Genomic DNA, 26,852 nt, shown 5'->3' with positions numbered 1-26,852 from the left:
TGAGAACGGTTCGCATTATAATAGATTTTTTTTTTTCTTTGTCATTATTAATTACGCTGTATGGCACTGTTTTAATTCTTATTTCGTAATTTTCATTTTCATTCGGATTGGCAATGAGGTCTTTTCGATATAATTTGTCTTTTTATTGGTTTAACAACGCTTAAGAAGAAGGTAGACAAATCTAATCTTTTTGGGTGGAAAATAGGTGGAATTTTGCGAAAATTGACGACGATAATGTATACTTTTCGAATGGATCTTTCTTATTCTCTGAAATGATTTCCGACCGGTGCGTATCCGAGAATAAATTTGCAATATAATACGCTCGCCGGGACGTGACATTTTCGTAATTTCGCGCATTTCTCGGACGCTTTAGCTAATTGAGTGTATGTATATTTTATACATTATCTTGGACACTCAACGCTTTTCGCTCTTCGAATCTTTTATGTATGTAAGGTATATGGTATATGTGTGTATATATGCGTATATTTATATTTATTACCTAACTGCGCGGCACAGCGATTTAAGCCATAAGTTTATCGAGCATACATCTTCCTGATCTTTTGAGTGATTTTTTTTTCCCTTAAGCCTTTTGCAAACCCTTGCTGCCGTGGGTCGCTACGCGTCTTATCGCTAATAACTTACTTACCTATAGTTACTCGCTGACTTAGCATAATTAACGTTATACATAGATCCACCAAGACAAGTTCGATCTCGGAATGCAGCGGTTCAAAATCTCACATTCGTTAGCTTACAAATATCCGCATGTAAGAACACTGGCTCAAAAACTTTCTTTAAATATCAATTATACGCTTAGTCCTTATACTAAAAATAAAAACAATGGAACATCATTTAGCACATCACACTCAGCAATTATGCGGAAAAAATAGCATCGATTAGAAAGAGAAAAACTATTGAGAATAACAACGACGATCAACCTTTCGGCTTCTGGTCCTTGTAAAGAAAATGAACACCTAATTATCAGTACCTGTAAATATACATTACACCTATAGATATAGAATATAGTAATAATTGATCGACATTCGAATTAAATTTTTTCAAATTACATACTAACGTGGCACTTTTTCAGCCCTTATATATTTTGACTTGTTGAGATCAATGATCCTTTGAAATTTAAAAGTAACACATTTTCTCAAGGATAAATTGAAAAGTTCTCTACATGATTACTATCTCTATAGTCAAACCGTGCGTTAAATTTGAGCGATCGAGTTCCGCAGGAACGATTATACCTGTATTAGGAACCAACACATCGGAAGACGCCATTTGTCGGCAAAACTTATCTAACAATTTTTTTTCTCGAACTCCTTATACTCTCTACTAAATCGATACAACAAAATAAGGGCTCGTCAGTTTGCCAGAAGTTTTTCGTGTCCTATAATTCGCATGATTTGCATAAAACCATCAGCTGATCACTTTCTCCGACGCCATATTGCTTATATACAGCTTCGTCCATACGTTGGTTCCCAATACCTTTCAGAAGGACGTAACATCTCGTACGAAGTATACATGTATAGCAAATTTTGTCAACCGAATGAAATAGAATATTAGAATCATTGTAATCCTGTCAGAGGAACACTTTGCCCCGAGAAAGATATTGAAAAATAATATAAGCAGCACTGAGGTAAAAAACTTTTATGACGTCGTCGAAAAAAATTGTTCTAACGTATCGGACTTGTTATAAAGAGGTTTCCATGTTTATATTGACCTTCCTGCTCCCTGGACGATTCCTCGAAAACTCGATCCTGTCCGTCAGGCTCCTCCGGAAGTCACGATCCCCGTTTCTCCTCGACGACGTTCTCTCCGTCAGGGAACGCGTCAGCCGCGAAAGACGGCCCCCGGATTCCGGCTCCTGCTCCCGGCAGCAACCGCTCGAACCGGAAGCTCCGTCCTCCGAAACTGTCCGCCGATACTGACTCGGCATTATGACTCTGCTATTCTGTACCGGGATTACTACGTCGTAGGGCATTCCGTCACCCTGACAGCGCCTCTCGACTCCCCGGTTCCCCGAAAATAAGTACTCCGGCTCTATGCTGAACGTACGATGGTGTTTCCGGACCCCGGCCCCTGGGGTTCGCGTCTCACGCTCCGTGAAGGACCTGTTGAAATCAGTTCAAAATATGAGTCCCGTACGTCGGATAGTCACTATTTACCGACCATGTAAAATGGCACTTCCCAGTTTTCCCTAGTTTTCAACCAACGGGAAGGCAGGAGAACTAGGGAAGTCGTACTAGATGCTCACTTTTTCTGAAAGTCGAATCATAGTGTGCGACACTTACCGCGGTCGGTAAAAACGGACTATAATATCATCTTCATTTCTAATCTACCGAGACGAATTCAACTTTCAACAGCGATCAATTAAGAGAAAAAAAGCAACGATGAGTCGAATCATAACCGACCGCTTGAGTCTGGAGAGAACAGGAAGATCCAGGGCATCCTCGTAGTCCGGTGGATTTTCGCTGGGCACTAAAGTCCTTCCGCCGAACGGATCGCTGGGGCATATCTCCTGAATGGGACTGGCGAAAATGAGGGTACGCGAGCTGTCCCGTTTGTGCATAGATGGGGCCTCGCTGAGGCGTCCTGAACTGAGGCTGTCGAGGCTGCCCTGAAATAGCTGCTGCCCCCTGCGCGGCATGCCATTCTCCAGGGTGTTGGAGTTGACGTCGATCCTCTCCCAATGAGCGCCGCAGCATTGAGGGTTGCATCCGCGGCTGGTAGATGCGACATCGCCGTTCTGCTCGAGGCCAACGAGGTTCTGGAGTTCCTCGGGTGTGACGAGAGTGTATCGCCGGCGGTGCTGCTTGAGGATGGACTTGATGCAGAAGTAGGTCCTGGAGCTGGGTATCTTTTTCGGGCGCTCAGCGGGGGCTTCGAGGGTTTTCGGAATCGCGCCACGACTCGTACCGGCGATACGTCTCGGGTCGAAATCGTCATCCTCCTCAAGGATCAGGGCCTCAGCCCGGGTGCCGAAGTCCGACTCAACGGTCTCATCGTGCTCGAGGATGTTCTCCAGGCTGAGCCGCGCCGCCCCGCGACCAAAGACCGGAACACTACCGCAGAAGAGCTGGTCGGAGCTCGTCCTTAGGTTCGGTTCCGAGTTCTCCCTCGGGATATGCCGCGGCTTCTCCTGCGGGCCCGCTCTTGTCGATTCCGAACCTTGGCTCAGCGCCTCGGCCGAGCCGCGACTCGACCCTCCGCCGATCAGCCTGGGTACGGGATCCGGATGCCCGACGCTCATCGGCTCCTCGCTGCAGCTCGAACAGGGCCTGCCGATATTACCGACCGAGCAGTTGTCCTGCGCCTCCTCCGGCACCTCCATCGAGCTTCGGTTGCTCCCGCCGGGAATCCCCGCCTCGCAAACTTGTCCGTGACACGGACACTCGCAGCCTCCTCCCGAGGAACCGCCAGCCGCCTCCGGGCACTGCTCGACCCTCACTTCACCCTGGAGGTCGTACGCCCTCTCGTACAATAGCGCCTCCGAGTAGCTAGGCACCATGTCTGTTGCAGGCTCCTCGCTGACTCCGGAACGAACCGGAACCGGTGCCGGTTCCATCAGCAGAGCCTCGCTGTAGCTCGGAACCAGCATGTAGGAACCAGGAGCGCTGAGCTGGCTGGACGAAGCGTGAATCGGCTGTCCGTTTGCGGTCGGTGCGTCGTAGTTGACGCCAAAGAGTTTTGTGATCTGAGGAAATCGGTACAATTTTTTTATTTATTTATTTTTATTTACGGAAGAATACTCAGATCCGGTTGCTCCGATTCCAAAGTTAGTAATACGCAAAGTAATTGGTTAAATAACCTGCACTCTCTAAATATGAATTAGTTACAAGTGTGCCACTGGAAAGAATCAGTAAATAGGCAATGGAAGACAGTGACAAATTAGTGAAAAGTCACTGAAAGTATCAATTTTATTTCTGCCAATGATAATAATCACGAATGAAAAAACATCTCTATTGTGTAAAATAGGATAATGCATCCGAGCGAATTGAAGTGACAAGTGCTAAGATATCGGCAGTATGAGAGAATGTTTCACGATTCAAACTTTCACGGTGCTTCAATTCTGGCGCGTCTGTGATCCGATTTCAACGTTTCCTTAGATTGTTCATATCGTAGCTTGTGCCGTTCGAATTTGTTCAGATTCATTTGTGTAACATTGCAGGTATGTCATTTGATTCGTGTTCACCATATCGTTTCCAAAAATTACATTACTAGAGCTTTTTTTCAACCGGTACTTTTCTCTCTTCCTAACTTTCGATTCATCGTCAGCTGACCGTGGATCCCATTCACCCTCGACCGGTAAAATTTGTTGATATCCTACTTGGTAATCGGTGTACTGCGTGTTGCACTCGATGATGATCCTTAAGGGCCAGCTGAGGAGAAGGGCGCTCAGACTCCAGTAGACGTAAGCGTTTGTGAACCAGGGTTTTCCGAGGACAGCAACAAGGGAGGTTGGGTTGAAGTTGTAGCCCAGATCCAGGCCCTCCCGCATCTCCATGTAGTCGTCCCTGTGCTCCTGTGAGTGTTGCGTGCGCGTACGATTCGATCGGAAACACGTCATGTCGGAAGGAAATATGATTTAAGGAGTGGCGAGAGATGAAGTGCCGTAAAGTCCTCGACGTCTTCGACGCATCGATACAGGTATACATACAACTCGATGTTAACGGAGAGTTATATCGCGTTCGCGAAGCATTAGGCGGATTGAAGTATCAATTTTTCCTATCCTCGACCTGCTCTACCAAGTGATCAATTCGTTTTACCTGTTCAGCGAAGAATCTCGACCTCGCCTCCTCGAATTCGGTCGCTGACCTCATGTTCGAAAAGGCGAACCCCTTCGTAAGGGATATTTTCGTTATCGGCAATTTCGGGTCCAGGAGTAACTCCTTGCTGATGTCCTTGACGCCGCAGTAACCGTAGAAGTAAAACGAGGTTGCAGCGTGGGTGTTCACCCTCTCGTAATAGACCTGAGGCAAACGCGTTTCTTCGTTTATGTATAAAAAGTTATACGTGTATAATAATCAATTCCTTCATGCCTTCGCGCGTTTATTACCGTCGTTATTAAATTTATTATACAGCCGATCTCAAACATCCGGTCGGTTTGCAAACCAGCGTAGATTCGGCCCGAAGCCTGCGTTTTATCGCACAAAAAAAAAAAAAAATAATTTGATATTAAGTACAAAAAGTAACAATAAAATCGAAAGAAAGGAAAAAAATTCTGCTCGCCGGTCTGATAATAGAACGAATAGAACGAAGGCGGGGGCGAGAGAGCGGAGAGAAATCGAGGAGAAAAAATTCACAGGCGTTTACCGTGAATAATCTTTTGGCCTAGGGAGCCGACGGCAACGGGATACGTAAGGAATTAGAGGCGGGTGGTCCGTAAATGAACTTCCATCCAGCAGCAAAGCGGATAGCGTGTAGCGTTATAGGGGAACTTTGAAAATAACCTTGAACAATACCCAGAGGTTGGACGGGCATTATGTAAAAGTAAATCAAGTGCCCTGACCTATTTTATACAGAGACCCTCGATTTAGCGGGCCAACACTGGAGCCAAATTCTTCAAATCCTCTGTCTATCTGTCTCATTCTATTTCTCTGTGTATCCTTCCCGGTTAGCGAGCAGCGAAGAATAAATACTCGAGCTTTGACGAAAGAGCAAGGAAAACACCAAGAATTTGAACGGAAACAGAATTTGAAAGATTGTTAAACGAAATTTATACGGAGCAGAAAAACTGTGTCGTGAAAAACCGTCTCGTTGCACCTGACGGTTAATTATAATTATACGACTATGGAGTTTGCAGATCGACCGAAAATCAACACTTCGTGTTAATTTCGTTACCGGATAATAATCTGAATATAACGAGCCATTGTGAAATGAGATCGAACGAATCTCCCAGCTTTTCAACAATTTTTAAACGTTTTGAAACGAAGCTTGGAATTGGATCTTCAATGTAAGCTCAACTTTTTTTTTTTTATTTGCGAAGAGAGCTTCGTAAAATGCTTGAGAACGTTGTAATTTGATACACACCCAACGTATGTACGACAATCTCGCGATAAAGTTGACAAAAAGTAAGTATCGATTTTCGGCGAGCCGACATACTCAACGGATAATCGCTTGCGTGTTTCAGACCTTGGTTCGGGGAGATCAGAGGATGAGCAGTATCGCCCGTGACGTACCTGAGTCGTGGTGTAGTTGTCACCGTTCCTGTACCTCGTTATCTGGCGTTTCCTGCGGACGTAGTGATAAGATATCGCCTTCCACCATATCGTCGCCTTGGCCATCTTGAGCTGTGCTAATTTCGTGAGTATGCTGTCCTGGCTCCTCGCGTGCAAAAGGTCGATCCTTATCGGCGAGTGGTAACACTCGACCAAGTAGACGAGGTACAGCATGCCCATGAATGCCACCTCGAGGACAAAGAGGCACCCCAAAGTTGAATGAAAGGATTACAACGTTTATTTCTCTTTTGTTTTGCAAAGTGTGTTTTCTCCCTGCTTCTCTCTACCTCCCTCTTTCAAGTATTTCATTCCCTCTGTCGAGATATTGGCTCGTCAGGTTTTCACGCGGAATTGGGGAAAAAAATTCTATCAGACCTTTGATACCGTTATTCTCCGATAAGATTCTTTGAACGTGACTCTCGTCTCGTGAAACCAATATCTCAAGTTTTCGCGTTAATTTTTGAATTATACAAGTTTTATTGCATTCTTCGCTTGATATTGCGTCGCTGAGAACCTTGATTTACAATTTAATTGAAATCATACCTTGGAAATATTACTTTTTCCTTCGCACGTATATTAGATGCGATACACGCCGAAACGCGGTGACGAATAAAAAAGATATTAACTTCTGCCAAGTTATCTCGTGCTCGCTCGAGAGGGTTTGTTCGGGCCTAACGAATTTTCGAGTGCATCAATTAAACACTTTCTTCTATCGATAAAAACTTGACTAACAGCTGAACATCCCCGCTGGCAATTAAAACTTTGCAAATGACATCCGAGAGAGAAACGAGAAAATATTATTCGAAACAGGTATATAATGTGAAACTCGAAGAATTTCGCAATAGTATTTGAAAATAGGATCAGGACGATTTTCATCTTTTCGAAAGCGAAAAATTTCACCATGATTTGTATTACATAGATATTAGAAAAAGAAGATATTGCAACTAATACAATGTCTGAAAATACTAACCGGTATGTAAACGTAGCCGTCGTCGCATGGCGAGACGTGTTTTGTACTAGTAATCGGGTACTTCAAAAAGTCAATAACAACCTGAAAGAGGAAATAATATTTATTGGTAATAATTCGGTCGATTGACGGTATTCTGGTTAAACAATGTGACGAATTTCGTCTGTTGGGAAAAGTCAAGGAATTACGATGGACCGTAAGAAAAAACCTAGTTTTGTTTTCACAAATCGTTTTCAAACTGCAGCTCTGCTTCGTACATTCAGTTAAACTCAAATTTCGGAAATTGCATTTGTTGAAAATTCTAATTATTTGTGCAAAACGCATCGACGCTATGTGTTTTTGGATCCAAATTTACGTATTCAAGGTGTATATACATCTTCTGAAACTTTTCTTCATTAAAGCTGCCGAAAATCACCCAACAAGTTTTTCGAAAGAACGTCAGCGAATTCTGAATTTTTGTTACGGGAAAGGTCAGGTCATTTTATTCAAGAAATATTGTCGCCACCCCGTATAAATTATAGGCAAATAACGTGGCGTCGGTATCATGTGACGCAATTTGTAGCTTTCTGCGGGGAACTTTGTACCTATAACACAGCATTGTGGTAAATTAGTTCCGGCATTGTGTCGTTGCATGTTGCGTTGGTGAAAATGAGTCGGCTAAAGTTTGGCCCTGCGACCTTCGCTTCGAATTATAAAGGCAAAATATCACAGGCGTTGAAATATTCACCTTCGTAACGTTCGCGCATCTGCACCAGGTCACAGCCGCTAAACATCCGTATATCAAAACTGACAAGACCAGACACTTGCAGTTTGCTTCTTTCTGTAGGGCGCCGCAAAGCGTCTGCGGTATTGGCCGCTGCTGCAGTGGGTCAATCACAAAAATTTTTAAGAACATTTGTGCACATCGATACACGGTGATTAAATAAAATGTCGAATTCGATTTTTACATATTTCAGATCAAAGAGAAGCGAGTTCGTTGGTTTAATTCGTTGCATTTCAAATTGGAAAAAGGATAATTTTTTTATTTTGTTTATGCCAATCGGTATTAAAATCCGAAAGTTTTCCGCTTCGATAACAATTCTCGGTAACACTGTAATCGAACTGGCATTTTTGCAGCTCTACGATACGTAATCTAACGGTAAATTAAGGTCAAGGACGTGGGTTAATTATAATTTGCTCGCATGGGGTTATACTATTTGCGGAAACACGTGTAAATTATTATCCCCCCGGGGGAAGGGGAAGAAAAAATCTCGGAGAAATTCACTCCGCCTGTAATTATTCCCAAGTGTGACATCGCTTTTTAAAATCATTTCTAAACGGGAAATTATCACCCTCTGGAGAGAATTAGTCGTTGGAAAGTGTGATCAACCCTTTGAATCGCGATCGCGGTTTAGTATTTTTAATGCCATATATTTATTTTTGAGTAAAATAAAAATTTTGCGTCGCGCTTTTGTTCGGTATTGCATACAGAATTTTGCTGTTGTATTCCTTTTTTTTCACTGCGATTCGTAGCCTTTGATATCAGTCAAAATATAAGACGTTTTACGCAATTGATAAAAACTGACTATAGCCTCCCAGCTTAAGTAAAAAAATTTCTTATTAGCTGCAGTTGCGCGGATAGAAAGTAACTTGCAGATTTGAATTTATGAAGAGCCTGCGTCATCTATGCGGGAGTTTTTGAGCCACGTTAATGAACACGTGACCGAAACTTAACACCGTCAGAATCTAAAGCAGTAGCCTTTCAAATAAATTTTCTCCAGAGGGTGTGATGTACGATACATCTCTCACTTTGACAGTGAGATTATTTGTCGAAATGCAGTGTTCAAGGTTAAAAATAAAAAAAAAAATTTAAAAAAAAACTGCTCTTCCGAAATATAAAATTTTTGCATAAAATATATCTTACCTCTTCAGCTTCCTGGTTCATTTTTGCCCCAAACAGTTAGTTTCAGCGGAAACTGATCGACGATCATCAAGTTTGAATCACGGTGGTTCGATTTCTTGTATAAAAAAAAAACATATATATATGTATATATACAGGTATATATATAATATATATCTTATTGCACTATCGTTGCAAAATTTCGGTCTGTAGTTGATTTCTTGTCACTTTCAATATCTTCGTAACGCATTACTCAAAGTTTACTGCAACATTTCGACCGAGTGTGTAATACTGTAGGTTATTTGTAAAATTGGGAGAAAAATTATGCGTCGAAAGCAATCGCTCGCCCTGAGATGCATTATACAATACCCTCCGTCTATCGCGTATACGTCAAGCGTTGAATAAAACCGACATCCCCCTCTGACGCGTGTCCGATTAATAATTATCGACACGTATGTTTTCACCCATATTAACCGCGTGAGGGTTTATTAATATTGAATAAAATTTTATTACCATTGCTTTTACTTAACAATACACGGAATTCTACTCTAGCGAATTAGCAATATTATAACTGATTGTCATTCTGTTTAATTCTGTGTTAGGTAATTAATAACGTGCCGAGTGTTTCCTCGTATTGCAGATAATTTTCATTTCACACTACGATTTATTATACAATTATCTGTGGACTGCTATGAATCAACGTTGAATCATAATAACAAACAACAATATTCGTTATACATTGTACGCAGCAACAAATGTACAACGCACGCACGGAATGTATTACAAACATACTTTATATTCCCGTTAAAAAACGTGTACACGTTATCGTTGGTGTTGTTGTTGCTGTTATTATCATTATTATTATCAATACCATTATTATTCTTGTTATATTATTTAATTTTTATCACAATTTATCACCTCATCGCGGCAACGCGAATCGGTTTTAGCACAAGCTCGCGACAAGCCGACTCCAGTTTTACCCTAATATCAGTCGAATTTTTGTACTTTTCATTTTTATAATCCGAAGCCATGGGTGGATCCGCCTCCAAAGAACGTTTAGGGGTAACTGCCGACGCCAGTACGGCGCCCGTCGTACTGCAACCGGTGAAAACGTCGACCCAAAACCACCCCTAGAGAAAATAAACCCCTACTAACCGTCCCGACAACCCTTACCCGACGTATTGATAACAGGCCAAAGTATTTTCTTTTACTTTTCTTTTCTTGTTTCTCGCGTTATAGATTTCTTCAACAAATACAGCCCCCGTGTCCTTCGCGTTTTTATTCATACTTCACTTTCTCATTTTGTTGTTTTTTTTTTTTTTCCATCTTTATTCATTTATTTATTTTTTTCTTTCACTTTCTTCTCCGACGTTTTTAAACAAACGAAACAGGTTCGCGAATTCGTAACTCGCTCATCAAAGTCTATATCGATCGACGATTTGATCACGTGCTTTTAATGTGTAACGATATCGAGTTTTGTTTATTTGCACGTAGAAATATAGATGTGAAATTTTTTTTCCCGCCAATTTGCACGGCTTCACGTGCGATATTAATTCGTGCAATATTTCAACCTTGCAAAAATGATATCCAAGTTCTTGATCCGTTTGAACGAATACCTACGGCGATTGCGAAATTGGCGCTAATTTCAAAGTGTAATGTTGTGTACTGTTTTTTTGAAGGCACGAGGTACGGTTTTTGTAAATTTTGTTCACTTACGTCGTTTCGAGACAAGCGGAATTGTTCCATCTGGGTAAAGCAGCCCCGGACTTATTTATCATACATGCGAAAGCTGCTGGAGGGGGTTGAATCGAGGGGGATGAAACGAAACTGCGTCGAATAGCGCCTAGACCAAAATAATAGAGACATCCTTTGGCGCCACGACGTCGGCCCTCTATCGATTACAATTTGAGATGACGTTATGTCTGTGTCTGTGCGTGTGTGTGAACATGACGTACAAAATATACTTGCATACATCCGTGCGGTGAAAATACACTCTGCAAATACGCGCAAAAAAACATTCCTAGACTTTCGCCGGTTTTGGTCCACTCGAATCGACTCATTGTCAGACTTTAATGGCGAAACGGAGCCGGAGGATCTGCGGGATGAAGATTTTTTTTTTTTTTTTTGCAATTGTTCGAGTTGCGCAAAATTGGGTGCAATTCGAGGTACAGCAAGGAATCATTACGAATCCTTAATTTCTATGCGATCAATTAGAATGTACCTATGCCTACAATTCACCCGTCAATCGTATATTGTCATTTGAATATTTCAGTTCGTTTGCCGCGTCACTTTTGTGCTAATATACACGTGTACGTATCCAGCACTATGCAATTATCGAGTTGTAATAGCCAGTCAGTCAGTTTGAATCGCGCGTTGTTAGTCCACGTCTATTATGGAAGAGGGTATGTATACTTTATCTGTACGTGTAACGCATACACCTACAGTTGGCGAAGTTTCGATAATTTGATCGATATTTCTAGATACAGGGAGACGCAAATCGATACACCTCTTCACCTTGTACATAAATGCACGAGTGGGATATGAAGAATTGGCGCGTGAATAATTATCGTATAGAAGATTAAAATAAATAGGTGATTGATGTAAGAATTCGGGCGAAGGATAGGCCTGTCGCTTTTTGGCTTTTTCCTTCAATTTGCCTCATTCTAATTTCTCCCTTCTACGTTCTACTTGGAAATTGGTCAGTGTTGGCAAAAGTATTGTAAGCGTGCTTCGTCGACGTAGGTATACAATATTAACGGCATACATATCGAGCGCAAAGTATAAGGTCCGAGAACTGGGACACTGGGAGACACGATTTTACTTTTTGGATGATCGCCAAAACCGCATAGACTATATATTATATAAACAGTTATATTACGTTTGTCTGTATACAGAATTGATCCTCCGATGCTAGAGTAAAATAACAGATTTTAGAGCGAACGTGATCGCGGTTATCCATTCGGTATAATTTATGCAATTTATACGTTATACCTGAACAGTGTTTTCCTTTGGATTGAAATGAAAATATTTTTCTATTCATTTAAAAAATTCTTCTTTCACTTCGCGCGAAAGTTTGGTAAACTTACACAATATGCACTCTGAATACACGTGCGATGTAGGGCTTTGCAAGATTCTTAATGAAAAGGTGGATTATCCAGTTAGTTCTGTTTTAATGATGTCACGCGGCAATGAGAACGACGCTCTTTCCTCTAACGAACGTGAAATTTGCATTTTTTCAGTGCATCGTCCACCCAGAAACTGCACCGCAAGTACTTTTTCAAGCTGCACAGTCACCCCGATCTGTGAAAAAGAATTCTGAAAGTCTAATACTTTCTTGATAGCTTGTTTGAAAACAAATTTTTCCTTCGCAATATCTCGCCCTAGTGACTTACATCGGAAAGCTGAAAAACATGCACGCGAACGATCTTTCAGGCTTACCCGGTATAAAGTCAGACGAACATTACTATTTATTGGACGGTATAAGTAATAATTCAGTAGGTAGTATGGAACGTGCGCCGGGTACATTGCCATTGGCTTTCATTCTTCAAGAGCCTAGAGGTTTATGGATCTGAATTTCGGGGCTGTGGATCCTCGTCGAATACACCGATAACATACCGACCGTGCAATTTTTTTACCAATCGTAATAACTTGATGAGAGTTTGATGATAAAAATGAGAAACGGGAAAATGACGCTGAAGAACAGATGTGTTTGTGATTTAATCACCTCTACTATCGTTTATTACATCTTACAGTAGTTGAGAACACAATTTGGAGTGAAAAAATATGTAATTTTATAAAAATCTATGACTATGATACCAGGGCGTTTCTAAAACGCATTCAGATCTATGCATGTTGAATGTTTGATGTCGATGTAGACGCTTTCACTGTCTACAGTGATAAAAGTCCTTTCATTTACATAGATACAATAAATATACTACAATTATGCTTATGTACTACTCAGATTCTTATGGAGTATATACAAAATAACGTAAGCTATAAAGATTTAATACAAAATGTGTTAAACTGGGAATATTTTATGGACGGAGAGTACAGTAGATCCCTTCGAATGTTAGTTGTCATGTGACAAAAGGCACTTTAAACTAATTCAAGTTTCTTTTACTTAGTCACTATTATTATAAAACAAAGTATAATCTTACTTAGTAGCTTGAGTATAAAATACTACGGACGGCAATTGTTGACAGTCGAAATTGATTATATTAATTACTGCAAGGTAGTCTAACCAAGACTCTATTAAAAAAAAAAAAAAAAAAAAAAAAAAAAAAAAAAAAAAAAAAAAAAAAAAAAAAGAGTTGGAAAGGTATCATTAACGAAGATTAGTTCAAATGCTGGACATTATGGAATAGTTGGTTTGTATCCGCACGACGGAAGCGACGGTGAATTATATTATATTTTAAATGATAAACTGAAAACTGGATGGAGTTTTAACGATAATTACGATTGGGCAACGCGCGTGTGTGTGTGTGAACAATGAGAAAGAAAGAAAAAAGGAAAAAAAAAATATTGAACAAAAAGAGGAAGGCAAGAAAAACACAAAAAATGATTAACATAATTAACCAATTAATTAATTGTGATTTTCAACAATGTCATAGTAGAGAATTTTTTCACACGGGTCAAGATATGCGTAGGTTTAAACAGACAGAATTTTACTCTTACGGTTGGTAACGGTCTCCCCACGTTAAACAAGGAATCTGGATGTATGCGTTGTTTTTTTCCCCGCGACATTTTAATTTTATTTGTGATTGATTTTTATTTTAGTCTAGTAGTCTATTTATTTACTGTAGTAGTCTAACCGAGACTCTATAGAAGGTCAATTTCCGACTTGTTTAGCGTGATCGTATCATAGTCGTAATAAAAAAAATTTCTTAAAAGAGCTGCATCTAAACCTATATCAAGCCTCTCGCGAAATAAATCAGGGCCAATAAACTGACGGAGATTGTGAGACCGGCAGCTCCGTTGCATCTGTGGTCAAAGTAACAGAAACACCACGTCACCTCGTCGTAATAATCCCTGTGTACATCCAGCTGAGTAATCGAGTTATTAACGTAATGTCCGAGTCTGACATCCTTCGCAGCTGGCCTACAGCCCTCGTACTTGTCGGCGGGTATGTCGGTCCTGAATCCGCGTACCGAACTCAGACATTCCCTGGTCAGAATCGTTTCGGCTGAAAATCGAACGATTGTTAGATTCTACGTCTAGCTCGATATTTTATCTAATTGGTTTTTACGACAAAACAAAAAAGCACACCTCCTTTCCTCTCGATGATCTTCACACACTTGTCGTCGTACTCGGGGCAGGTTTCCCCCCAGTACCAGAGCCAGTTCAAAGGTGTTCCGCATCCTGGGCTGTTGCTGTTGCACCTGTAGCAGTATAGCGCGTTTCCTGTAGAACAATTAATTCGTTTATTTGGACAGAAATAAGGGAAAAGAGGCGAAATAAACGGTAAAAATTATCCACGGATACCTCACTTGAGTCACCGTGCAATCAGCACTCGCACCTGTTTGACAAGTTTTAATAAACGCAAGCTTGATAATTACCTTCAACCGCGATCAGCGCCAGGACGGCAAGAGTAAACACGTTACGGTTACTCATAATTCGCCGAGAGTTCGTGTAAATTTAAATCTGAATTGGCTAAGGCCCTGGGTCAAATCACCAAACACGCCACACCCTACCAACTATGAACCTCAGTTATTGTTGTGAATCGCACGACGCTCCCAGCCCGCTGGCAGTCATAGAGGTATGAGAACAGAGACGGTGAACTACGGACTCTGGTGCGAGTAGAAGCGTCTCTCTACTAGAAAGAGAGGGAAGGTGAAAGTTGGCTGCCCTTTTCTCTCTACTGACGCATGCGCACTACTGTCAGAAACATCCGAGCGGTGAGGTCGGTGAGCGACAGCAGCAGGTTAGATTGTATAATTTGTTTACATGAAACGTTTCGGAGGGTTATGTTTGGCAAATATTTGAGAATATTGAAATTTTCGTGCTTTCTACAAAAGGCTGGTAGTTTGATACCAAGTTCTCACGCTTCATCTTTGAAAGAGCACAACTGCGCATGCGCCACTCAAGAGAGAACGAATGGTAAACAGCTTTTATTCTCGCGTCTTTCTAGTCGGGGGAGACTTTCAGAGCCGTCAACACCTTGTTTATTCTTATATCTCCGCGCCGGCAGTTCTCCGGTAGCGCTGTCTGCCGCTTCATTATCAAAAATCACCTCACTCGCTTCCTATCCGTCGTTGTCAACGACGTTTCGTTCGGTTACCTTTTTCTACTTATATCAGTACCTTTTTCTCTCTTCTAACGACTCAAACCAGCCGCGACTCTACCCTGTCGATAATAAAGACCGCTATACCTGTATCGGTGTATGCGTCGGATTTCGAGCTAAAATGGGTTTGGCAAGCTTTGATCGAAGACTGTAAATAAGCGGCCGAATCGCTAACACGGTTTTTTATGGCCCCAAGCCCACTTACCTGCCGAGTACTGGTCACGAAAATTTGTCCAGGGTAACCGTTTTCGAATTGTTCCTTTGAACCTCGTGACTCTTGAAAACAACCGCACAGCTTTGATATATCCCAAATCGCGTCGACTCGTTGCACACTGAACATGATTTATTGCACCGTATTGTCGAATTTTACGAACCAACTGCTCTGTGTTGAATGTAAATATATGTATGAATACTTACTGTATGGAATACCTGGGGAATGAAGGAGAGACAAACACCGGCCCGGGTAACGCTGGATGTTTATCGACCTCATAATCGGCTTATCTGCTTGATATTAGCCCCAAGCTGTTCGTTTCGATGACCTCAACGACGCGGTTTGTTTACTGTAATTTAAATCGACGATCCGACTGTAATTTCGAACTGTGGTCAGGAACGGTAGGTTTTACATATTCAGTTGTGATGAACAAACTCAACTTCTGTGACAGTGATGAAGGTTTTGAACGTAAGCTGACGTGTCAAGTTAATTTCAAAGCCGTGAAATTATTTGTGTGTTCGAATTTCGAAATATAATCGGTGCAGAAGCAACGCAGTTGTAGCGCGAGTGATCGTCTCAATGTTGTGTCTTTGTGAATATTCAATATACGCAAAAAAATGTGCAAAGTCTATTTAAATCCTCGCCTTAATATCACATGCGTTAAATCAATCAGTGTGCGAAATAAAAAAGTGTGAACTGTGAAGTGAAAAAAGCTGTGAGGATGGACGTGTATCAACACCTTAGAGACAACACAATGCAGCTGCAGTTGCAGTGGAACGAAATGTGTTGTCATTCTGCAGGCGTTAAGCGGCCGGTAAGTCTCAGACTGTTACAAAATTTTCTACATTTTGCCGAATGGTTTTTATCGTTCGTAGAATGTTCGTTGAACATGTATACGTGTATACCGCATGTATTCTTTTCGGCTGTGTAGGCAAAATTGAAGTTTACCTGAACGAAAATAGCGAATCTGTAGCCTATTGCCGATGTTAAAATTGTTTAAGCAATTCACCGTGCACGAACTAATCTCTTTGCGCATTATTTTCGTATCAAGAACGACATCCGTCCTACGTTTTGAACAAGGCGAGAATTTATGGAGTATGCGCAGATGCATTTCTTTTCGCAAACAACTCGCATTAGGCATATTGCGATTTTCCTTATCAAGCCCCGTACTTTTGCTTTGCGTGTTTCAATACTTTCGTGCGACTTTCACACGAATTCCGAAAATTCTTTGGAATTGTATCCACTCGTGGACTTGATGCTCGAGAATATTAAGAATAATACAGAGTGACTTTTTTCGCGACGCGCGCAATCGCGAATAATTATACGTATATGATACTTCGTAACCGCGAAATAAATTTTTTTCAAGACTTCAATCCGATCAGGGTACAATGAAGGAAAATAAGAAATATGTATTATTATTGTCAGTGTGTTGGAATTTATTTACAAGAAAATTCACAGAGCATTACAATAAATGACATATTGAGATTTGTTGTACGTCGAATAAATTTTAATTAAAAATTTGATTACCCTACTACGACTAAGTGTGATCTACGATATTTTTTATTCTTCATTATTCATTAAACCTCGCATTTTTGATTACGAACGGTATTCACCTATATAATAAATAGAACTTTATCTTTGGATGGATAGTCAGTTAAGAAAAATGACAAAAAGAATATTGCGAATGGAGAATTCTTCGTGTAAGCATTTTTTATTTCAATTCTTACTCGATATGATGGCGTAAAATTTGATGACGAATAATTGATATTATTTCAACGCGTTCAGAGCTGCTTCGCACGTATGAATTAAGACATAGATAAGTAGATAATATGTTTCTCTTAGACAATCCGTTGTATGCCTTAAGAGATTCGATAAAAATGTGGCAAAATAATTTCTGAGGCTGGCGGTATGCAATAATTTAAATACACATGCATCTATGCCATAGAAACATTTACCGATTACTGCACAAGAAAAATTCTCAACGTTCGATTTATCATGAGCTAACATGCTGCATAAACCAAACGCGTAGCGACAAGCGAATACTTATCAAGTATATTATCGATAAAATATTGTTGTCTGAAAATTAGTTCGCCAACTTCTTACCACGCATATGTTTATATGTTTACAAGTATTTTTCAATAATTTTCACTTTACGTCACATTCTAAATAGTTGAGCAAATATATTAAGTTTTCTTGATTTTATTTTTAATGATATTTGATTCCTTGTTTCTGTCAAAATATATAATATTCAGTGCTGTGAATGTGATGATTAAAAGGGGACGAGTTCACTTTAAGTTATATTTAAGCTATATGATAAATGTCGCGTATCCTACTGTAACCGGTTCTGAATTTTAAAAGGGATTAATGACTTAGATAAGAGGTAATATTAAAATAACTCCGTGGTATCCAGCGGCTTACCAGGTTTCCAAACCAGTCTCTGCAAATCGAAAAGCTAAAATTTCTTAGTTTTCGGACTCGTGATTTGAAGATTTTCATATTTCTCCACTTTTTGCTCCTCGTTTAAAATTTGTTCATTGTGAATGATTGGAATCGTAATTTTTAATCGTCACTGCACCAGTTGGACACCTTGGAGTTTGTAAATCTTAAAACTACTATCACAAAATTTACGAAAAGATGTGATGCTCTATCTTCAGACTTTCTAATTAACGGTGAATTCTCGCATTATGACCTACTAAATATTACTTACACATATACTCGCAACTTACGAAACTATAACGTGACGTTATAACGCACGGTATAAGGTATTAAATTTTGAAAATTTTCTCGTCAAGATTTTATGCATTGTATAAATAAATTATTAAATAACTTGTCGTTAATATTATCATATATAATATATATATATACATTTACACGTGTATATACGTAAGTGTATGTATATGTACATGTATATACATGTCTTCTCACGACCAGTTTAATACAAACCACGACGACAGTTCGATAAAAAAAGAGAAATGAAAAAGCAAAAAACAGATTCGATACCTACTTGAAGAGAACGAAGAATATGAATAGTAAAAAAACGAAAATGCTTACGAAGTAGATTACTTTCTTGATAACGACTGGACCCGCACCTCTAACACTCCTTATTATTTCGTTGTTCAATGCGTATACAGTCTTACTTTCCTCTATCAATTTATTCTTCGTGTCTTCGTCAAGGGTATCCGCGATGTCGTTCATCGTGTTACGCAGGTCGCGTTTAAGTTGAAACACGTTATATTCGCCAAAATCCGTAACGCAGTCACCCCCCATTGGCACGTCTTTGAACGGCGAAAGTTTTCTCATGAGCTGCCTCTTCTTTCGTAGTATTATACCTCCGCTCAGCAAACCCATGTACAAATGGTATATGTACGCCATCAGCTGATTCGGATCCGCGTCCTCGAGCTGTCTTAAGCGCATCAGGTACTTCACCACGCTGTCCCTAAATCGGCATAAAATTGAAAGCTCGTTATAACAACGTTGGTCGTGATCTCATCATCCCCATTGAACTTGACTGAATTCTTTTTTTCCCCCTCTTCTGCTCGTACCTCGGGGTGTAATTCTTCATCCAGCCTTTCCCGAGGTAGTATTCCAGGTCCAATTCAAAAGCCTCGGTCCTTTGGAGACCGGGAAGCCTGAGGGAGCCAACTTTCGTGTTCTTTAACCTGATCATTGCTCCTTCCAAATATCGAAAAACCTCGTAGAATACCAACAAGCCATCCGCCCATACGCCACTGTCGGAAAATGCTGTGGAGAACACGAGCACGTATTATTTTTGTAACGCACTTTGAAGAGCGTTGTTTTTCTTTTTCCCTAACGATATATTTACTAGATTATCGTGCTAGCTATACGTATACCGAACAGTTAAAAATAAACAGACTCTAGCTCTACGCTGAGAATTAGTCATGCAAATCTAATCTTCATAAGAACTGCACGAAGTCGTAATATCGTGGCTTTTGCGTCATTAATTATAATAATCTAAACAAGTTTCTCGGATCTTATTTCTTTTCTTCAACTGTGTTTAATCATTAAACGAATGAGAAACTTTTTGACAAGGCGAATAATACCCCGGTGAATGATTGATTTCAATGACCATTCGAAATTGATTCACGTTATCGAACACGTCTTATGAACAGTATTAACGAGACCCGATGAATTCGTTACTCCCGCAATTGGTACACGCCCACTCTTTTACACTACCGAGTGCGAGATAATCTAATTTGAGGTTTAGCCTGTATTGCGGGTCGAAGTTGGAAGTTGATAAGCTGAGAGCATCAATGAGACTATTGTCAAATTGTCAACAAGACTGTCGATCGTGAGGTAGCCATATAAGACCAGTTGATTCGCTCACCAAATGCAAGCTTCGCGTTAACGAGCGCGTCGCTCACTGCATGGATGTCTCTGGTGGCCTTCCGCATCTTCTTGCAGAATGTGTCTTCCTCGGGTTCCCCCATAGCCGCAGGTTCGTCTCGCTCCCCTTACCGGTTGAAAACCGTGTTGAAAAAGGCGATGTTGGATCACGAAGTTACGATCACCGCGAACGTTTAAGGCATAAGTGACACTGCCAGTTCTCCATGCGTGTGCGTGGGTAGGTATAACAGGGGCGGCCTTCCGACGCCAAATGGTCAATGTTTTTCGTAGTCACGTGGACCGCTAGAGGTTGAAACTTTCGCCGCAAGATGTCGTGGCGGAATATTACGCAGTACAAACGTCACGTGATCCCTCAGTCGGAACCGGTGCCAAGGGATCATCAGTGCGGCGGCGTATCTCGCTTTTGCCCTGCGTCGATCGATTTGGGGAACGTCGAAAAAGGGTGCTGAACACCGTGTAAACCACCTCATGGAACCCTGATGGTACGGGAGGCAAAGTTTCGTGTCGAGCGCGCAAGGGGCATCAATAATACAGCCAATGGAGGCGAGCGCCGAAGCCCGCGGGCCAATTAGACCGGTCTCCTTGGGTTTCTCCAATTTTTCATCCGGTATCGTACTGCGACGGTTTTGGCGCGCATCACGCCGCGTCCGAGGTTTGGCGCTCCGTCGTCCAGGGAATCCGTGCGGACCGCAAGATGTCTGGTAGTCGCGCAAGGTATCAGGCGACCAGGAACCCCGAGGAACCTTCAATTCCGGTCTCGCCTAGACGGGGAGGAACCGACGATGCCGGATGCCATTCGTCAAAACCTACGCGAAAACCAAAGCGAGTGTTATACCTACATGCACTCTACCAATGGGGCTTTTTGCAAGCTGAGATACGAGACAATAATAGCTCGAATAAAAGAAGAAAGCAGAAAACAAACGAGTGAAGAAGAATATGTGAAGTTCCATGGATCAATGAATGGGCATTCGAGTTATCGCTTGCGGGTTGACAAACTACCAAGGAATTCTACCGACCATCGGTCATGAACTGGCGCTTGAACCTAATTACGATCCACAGATGTCTCGCGATGCATGATTTGTCAGTGCATAAACACGTCAACCGTTAATCATGATCGTTCGATTATTACGGCTTTTTGCTTTAATTTTCTGTCCGATTACGCGGTCAGCTGTAAAGGGTTTATAACGATATACTTCAGTCGACGGTAATGAAGGTCATCTGCCTCGGTGAATTTCGGCACATCGCGGCTCGACATTAGCGCACTGTAAAAAATCCGTCACTGGGAGAGGAGACTTTGGCTGTGGGTTCATGGTGTCGAGGTGACCCTTTTTGGTAGGGATCGGATCCGATCTTGTCGTGAAATTAAAAGGGTCGTCGGATCGCCGCTGCACCGTTAATGCGCACGGAGCTGCGTGGAAGGAAGCCGGAAGGTCGTAAACGGCGCCTCGCCATCCGGCGGCTCTACGTGGATTCGAGGCAACCCAGATCTACTGGCATCGTTAAATTGAGTGTTGAGGTCGTTGACGTCCGGCAAAGGGCCTTGCTGTGTCCCCTGGCCGGGTCACAGTCGAGTCTTTCGTTCGTAGGAGAACATGTCCCGCCATAGCAACGTTGGCACGTGGCAACGCGGCACCGTAACGGGGGAGAGACACGTGACCAGCCTCCATCGACGTGATGTCACCCTGCTACCAAGCATTTGTTAAAGGCGGTACAACAATTTAAGAGACTCCACCCACTACTCCCTGAAGATCGGGGCTGTCCGTCAATCTGCACGATCCACGTCTTCCCGTTTCGATCGGCTAACGAACCCCGTGACTTTGTTCGGCGATAACCGCTGAAAATCTCCAACCCTGAGACTGTAATTGCTCGTTTTTTCGCGCGAGATCAATTTCAACCGAGAGTACTACCAAGCGGTAGTCACACAGTTACAGAGCCTGAAAGGTGGTTAGCAAAGTACAGCAGCGAAAATGTTGTCGATACCATGACTCTCTCCAGGCATTTACAACACACAATAGTTACTCATAGGATATGTTTATTTGGAAGCACAGTCATGCTGTCTACTTGGCACTTGATCTTCCACATTTACTTTTTCCAGGGAATGAATAAACTGTCCTATTCTTTCTACGAACTCGAGAACTTAAATCTCCAGACTGTTTGGTTAGTTCGATATTTTCATCTGACTGCTTCAGCACGATACGGTTCGCAAGTCCCTTTACAGCAATCTTATAAGATTGAGTTTCCGAGGGTTGAAGAATACCAGAAACTACGGTGACGCAATAAGCTCGACGGGGAAGGTTTCTGCCATTGGTCCGCGGAGTGAGTCAATAGGCGGAGACAGCCCGCAGCAGCAATAAGTCATGTTGACTTAGTGAACCTCGACAATGGGGGCGCGTCACAAATTGTAATTTTACGAGTCCATCAGGCCTGATCTGGTCCCTCTAATCCCCGGAAATTCGAAATCGTACGAGCGACACGCGAAGCCGAGGAAAGCCAAGGACGAAGGTCAATGCGGTAATGAACGCGGCAAACTGCTTCCAGACTGACGGTAACTCCACGGCTTCTGCCAGCTAGTCCGTCGTGTTCTCCTGATTGGCGTTCGCCAGAAATGCGGTGGTTATGGACGCGTCAGTAAAAATGAAAACCCTCTTCGCCGATATATTCTCTTGTATAGGAGATAACCTTACGGTTTGCCAAGCCCCTTTCAGTCCCATTGGCTCTCCACCCCGAGTACCATCTGTCCAAAGGACCAAGTTGTCCAAAGTGGTTCGATTTCCGGCGAGAACCGCTTCCACGAACGTCACCGTAACTTCGGGCGCGCCTCTCTGTTGCGCAGGTTAAGAGCAGACCTCAGGATCTTCTAATTGCGCAGGTCCGCTGACGCAATATGACGTGACTGACTACGTGCTCAAATCACTTTTCCACAAGCGATGCTCAATCGGATTCCGCACACCAATAACGTTACGACTATTCCTTTGGCTCCGTGTCGCAAGTTATGCGACAATAACGTCATCCTTTATGTTCACTGAAACTGTAACTAACGGTTTCACGTGATCGCAGAATGTTACACGTTCCCCAGATAATTGAGTGGAGTATTAGTCGATCCAGGAATTATCGTATCGATTACGTGATGCAAGAACGTCTCGTTTGGAGTAACAATTTATTCTTTGAATTATACTAATTCTCGTAGCAACTTTATGTTTTCTTACTCTTCAGCAGTTGAAGAAATAACAGCTGGTATTGTAACGACCGTCTTTAAAAAGTCTGTAATAGTTTCAGCAACTCGAGTTAGCGACGAGAAATTTGTACTAGTCGCAGTTTAACGGCAACGAATCAATCATCGTGACTTTCCAAACACTGGCTGCGCACTGACAGTTGAGAACCATTTACATACAGCTCCGGGTACGACTTAGGAACGTAGCAAACTCGTTCTGTTCTCCTATGACAAGGAGAAGGTGAAGTTGCGCGGGCCAGTCGCTGAGAAAAATTAGGTCAGTGACTTTTCTAGTCGGGTCAGCTCTAATACGGTGGTGCTCGCCTGATAGATGATAAAATGTATTGTCACTTGATTGTCACTCAATTTTTTCACGCCGTTTGTTGTTATTATTTCACGGGTTCGACATTTTCATTTCCATCCGTTATACTAATGTTTTGTTTTTTGTGTTACTTTGGTTTAGTTTCTTTATTTTTTTCCTTGCCCAGAGAAGGCGAAGGCCAACCATTATAATCTCTCGCTCTCTCTGTTTCCCTCCCTCTTTCTCCCTCTCTCTTTCTCTTTCTCTTGTACATACGCATGCATTCATATTTTCCGTTTAGATAAAATAGACCCCGTGCACGAGAGAAGGTATTTTATGACGGAAGACCGTAGTTTTTTTTTTTTTTTTTCTCTTGGCATACGAATGTATTGTGTTATTTGACTATTATTAATTTTGTAGTAGTATACATTGCAAAACACATATTTGCAATCCTAGATCAACGTATCATGTCTAGGATTTTCTTTTTGACGATTCTTTCTTTGTTACGAGTTTTTTGAAAAATATTCGACATTGTGATTACATATTCCGATATCAAAAATTCAGCTTTCTTTTTCCCGCGCATCGTAATACCATCAGGCATGAAAAGAAGAAGAAAAGAGCAAAATGTTGAAGATATCCCGGGAAAATTCGTGAAATAGGCAAAGCACTGCAGGTAGCTTCAACGCTATGCTGATCTCCTGCTTCTATATATAAAATTTTTCAGGAAAAAGCATGAAATTTCCACAGTTTTAGGGAAACCCCGAGTTTCACATGAATATACATACATTATTATAATCCTAGCTGACGTATTTTTCGCCAGCGAAACTTGTTCAGCTGGCCCTGGGTAGTCCTAGTCTGCAAAATATCGCGTATAGTCGTACGTTTAGGTGGTGGGGGGAACACGCTCGCTTAGAGACAAGAAGAACCGTTCGAGTCGCGGTTGAGCTCTCTGTCTCTTTTCACCTCGCCTCGTTGCGCCGACTCTCTCCTTCTCGACTTCTATCCTCGTTCCACTCTTGGAACGCCGTTAAGTCTGTCTCACATACTGCGACTTTGAACCAGCCGGCACCAGAGTGACGACCGATCGTAAGGAGGGTTCCTGACTTACGATTAACGAATAATAGATGCATGTACAAGTTCATGAAGGATTCGGACATGCCGTCCGTCGTTACCATTGGTGGAGGACAGATGGCGAATTTATCACGCAGTTTCGTGCATTAATCGACGTACCGTCCACCTCTCTCGGTTCTTACTCTTCCTTCCTATTCTCCTTTGGCCAGGATGAAAACTCCTCCTGGAAAAGATAGACTCCTAGTTAAGGAGCTCCGAAAGCTCCAGTCATGCGTGACGATTTCGAGGTACGTTTTACTCGGTGATACTAGTTTGTCCGAAATGTTTTTCGACGAGAAATCCTCGCTCCTATGTTTCTTGAAGTCTGTACTTGAGCAGTCTAACAATAAGACATATTATCACGTTCGTCATACTTGATCAGTTTAATAATGAAGAAATGGAATGATTCACAGCCGAGCAAGTGCCCTTCCTTTGTTATTTACCAACCTTTATCTAGCCTTCTACAAGGCACGCGCGCACATTTCCGAGATTGCGCGTATGCCGACCCTGGACTTAGTGCCACTTCCTCAGAACCGACGAGGTCATGTGTGATCCACGTTGCTCGGTCAGTGACCAATCGGTTTCGAGAGTGATGGCTCCTCGACCTGCTGATACCCGGGTACGAAAGCCCGCCGTGCGCGTCGTGGCGCACGCCGTGGTTCGCGCGCGCAACTGCGGCGTCGTTTGCAATACTGCGAAACCCGGACGCCCCGCCCAGACGTGCTGCGAATCTCGAAGATCCGGACCAAGTGCCGTGGGGGATTGAAGATTTTGCGAATGCGAAGTCAATTCGCAATTTCCTGAAGAAATTTTCCACGCGTATAGCGCCGATTCTCGTCCATCATTCGGATCTAGGAAACTTGTCATTGTTGTTTGATTTGCAGACGCGCTTTAATTGGGTTGCCAAATTCGCAATGGGCGATTTCAGTATCGATGACGTGGTATTTGCACAACGATGATAAAAATCCAATGCGAAACAGACCTATAGCGCGTTAGAGTTGCAGACAAGGCGGTGGAGCCAGCGGCGCTGCGGTGGTTGGCGAGCGAAGAGAATTGTGGGGGCTGTTATCCTTGAACGAAGAGCCCACACGAGTGCCGTCAAGCCTTCAAATTGGCGAACTTTGTATCCAGGGAGCAGCAGAGCGAGGAGGTATTTTGCGAATTCGCAGACTACCGTCTGGGAGGCGCGATCACGCGGTTTCGCATTTTGCTCAACCACACATGGAGGGTGCGCCTGTACGTGATCGGAATCCTGCAACTGTGTTCGGAGATACCGGCTGCTCGGTCGTCTCCCATTGGGTGTCCCGATATTGGCATAACGGTTGATTGGACGAACGGCTTGAAACTCGCCTCGCGGATCTCTCCCTCCCATCGTTTTGCGAAGTTAATTTTTTGTTACTTTGTAGTGACGTCACTCGAACATGGGCGGTGACTACGACACACGTTCAGGTTTCCGTGTACGACGACACACCAACACCCGCACGATTCCGCACGGATGAATGTGGTGGGGAGCCGTTCGAGGCTTGCAAATATTTCGCGAACCTCGCGCAACTGTGCTGTGCAACGTAGGTAGACGTGTGAGATCGCCAAACCCTGCTTGTGCGAATTCGGTAAAATACAACCAAATGTCGAAGGGTGATGAAATTTATGTACCTATTTTTCAAACTCCGTACGGTGTCGGAGGCGTATAACGTATATCGGATGATCTTGTTTGGTATATTTCCGCAAGGTCGTATTCGGGCATTCAACGATATGAAATGACATTGAGATACCTCGGCTTGTGGCCGGATTACAAGCCTCCACGCGCCAAGCGGCTGCTCTTGGCATTGAACAACGAAAATATTTGTATCATTTGAATTCGTTGCGGTGAGAAAGGCAAGGGCACGCATTCATCGTTATAACGATGTTAAATGAAACACTGGCATGTGCTTCAAAGTTCACTGTCTGTCGTAGTATACCTTTTTCGAGACTCTTGCGTAACATTCAGTCAGCAGTATACTTAATCATCGATTAATCTCATTTCAAGGATAGTTTTAACGTAGGCTGTGGATCGTTTTTACGTCAGCAAAAACCGTCATGAGGGGAAATTGAATCACTGATTATATCTCTCCGCTACTTTATACGCTAAAACGTATCTTAAAACGTCGGAATTAAATATGGTGGTATTAACGCAGCGCGTCGACTGATCATTCTTTAATTTTGAAGATATGCGCGCGCAGAGTTTTTGCACCGGCGCTGTATTCTCCACTTCCATTGCACATGAAGAGAGAGAGAGAGAGAGAGAGAGAGTCGGATTGACTTGCAAAC

The 26,852-nt window shown here is 42.4% G+C and overlaps 3 protein-coding genes across 9 annotated transcripts; all 3 read right to left on the bottom strand.

Annotated features, from left to right (window-relative positions):
• Positions 1-537: 537 nt before the first annotated feature.
• Positions 538-25,633, bottom strand: LOC124307900 (transmembrane protein 151B-like). 7 transcript variants are annotated; one of them, XM_046770069.1, is made up of 10 exons: positions 25,623-25,633; positions 24,339-24,343; positions 9,092-10,071; positions 7,916-8,047; positions 7,192-7,272; positions 6,183-6,410; positions 4,770-4,973; positions 4,331-4,525; positions 2,415-3,697; positions 538-2,114 (listed from the first exon to the last, which is right to left on the bottom strand). In XM_046770069.1, exons 3-10 carry the CDS (start codon positions 9,110-9,112, stop codon positions 1,694-1,696), a joined length of 2,565 nt encoding a protein of 854 aa, XP_046626025.1. In that variant the 5' UTR covers positions 9,113-10,071; positions 24,339-24,343; positions 25,623-25,633; the 3' UTR covers positions 538-1,693. The 7 variants fall into 7 exon arrangements, with proteins under 7 accessions (XP_046626025.1, XP_046626026.1, XP_046626028.1 ...); XM_046770070.1 differs by having other exon boundaries at positions 9,092-9,610; XM_046770072.1 differs by lacking the exons at positions 24,339-24,343; positions 25,623-25,633 and having other exon boundaries at positions 9,092-9,185; positions 9,986-10,001.
• LOC124307912 (uncharacterized) lies at positions 12,555-14,845 on the bottom strand. Its single transcript, XM_046770093.1, has 3 exons — positions 14,623-14,845; positions 14,333-14,467; positions 12,555-14,249 (listed from the first exon to the last, which is right to left on the bottom strand). Exons 1-3 carry the CDS (start codon positions 14,675-14,677, stop codon positions 13,972-13,974), a joined length of 468 nt encoding a protein of 155 aa, XP_046626049.1. The 5' UTR covers positions 14,678-14,845; the 3' UTR covers positions 12,555-13,971.
• Positions 16,969-20,181, bottom strand: LOC124307910 (uncharacterized). The gene is made up of 3 exons (XM_046770091.1): positions 19,904-20,181; positions 19,101-19,299; positions 16,969-18,994 (listed from the first exon to the last, which is right to left on the bottom strand). Exons 1-3 carry the CDS (start codon positions 20,004-20,006, stop codon positions 18,559-18,561), a joined length of 738 nt encoding a protein of 245 aa, XP_046626047.1. The 5' UTR covers positions 20,007-20,181; the 3' UTR covers positions 16,969-18,558.
• Positions 25,634-26,852: the final 1,219 nt, after the last annotated feature.

This window comes from Neodiprion virginianus, chromosome 6, assembly GCF_021901495.1.
Source record: "Neodiprion virginianus isolate iyNeoVirg1 chromosome 6, iyNeoVirg1.1, whole genome shotgun sequence".
Lineage (NCBI taxonomy): Eukaryota > Metazoa > Arthropoda > Insecta > Hymenoptera > Diprionidae > Neodiprion > Neodiprion virginianus.
The sequence above is the reverse complement of the archived record's forward strand: the minus strand, read 5'-3'. Positions and strand labels throughout refer to the sequence as shown.

What these genes read in the sequence shown, in the direction of transcription:
- LOC124307900 (XM_046770066.1), bottom strand. Translation starts at nt 7,512, where the DNA reads ATGCGTTTTGCACAAATAATTAGAATTTTCAACAAATGCAATTTCCGA. An exon ending in ACAACTACACCACGACTCAG is followed by an intron (nt 4,974 to 6,182) that starts GTACGTCACGGG and finishes CGTTTGCCTCAG; the next exon opens with GTCTATTACGAGAGGGTGAA. An exon ending in CGCAGTACACCGATTACCAA is followed by an intron (nt 3,698 to 4,330) that starts GTAGGATATCAA and finishes CGATTTCCTCAG; the next exon opens with ATCACAAAACTCTTTGGCGT.
- LOC124307912 (XM_046770093.1), bottom strand. Translation starts at nt 14,677, where the DNA reads ATGAGTAACCGTAACGTGTTTACTCTTGCCGTCCTGGCGCTGATCGCG. An exon ending in GGCGCTGATCGCGGTTGAAG is followed by an intron (nt 14,468 to 14,622) that starts GTAATTATCAAG and finishes ATTGTTCTACAG; the next exon opens with GAAACGCGCTATACTGCTAC. An exon ending in GATCATCGAGAGGAAAGGAG is followed by an intron (nt 14,250 to 14,332) that starts GTGTGCTTTTTT and finishes TTCGATTTTCAG; the next exon opens with CCGAAACGATTCTGACCAGG.
- LOC124307910 (XM_046770091.1), bottom strand. Translation starts at nt 20,006, where the DNA reads ATGGGGGAACCCGAGGAAGACACATTCTGCAAGAAGATGCGGAAGGCC. An exon ending in TAACGCGAAGCTTGCATTTG is followed by an intron (nt 19,300 to 19,903) that starts GTGAGCGAATCA and finishes TGTTCTCCACAG; the next exon opens with CATTTTCCGACAGTGGCGTA. An exon ending in ATGAAGAATTACACCCCGAG is followed by an intron (nt 18,995 to 19,100) that starts GTACGAGCAGAA and finishes ATGCCGATTTAG; the next exon opens with GGACAGCGTGGTGAAGTACC.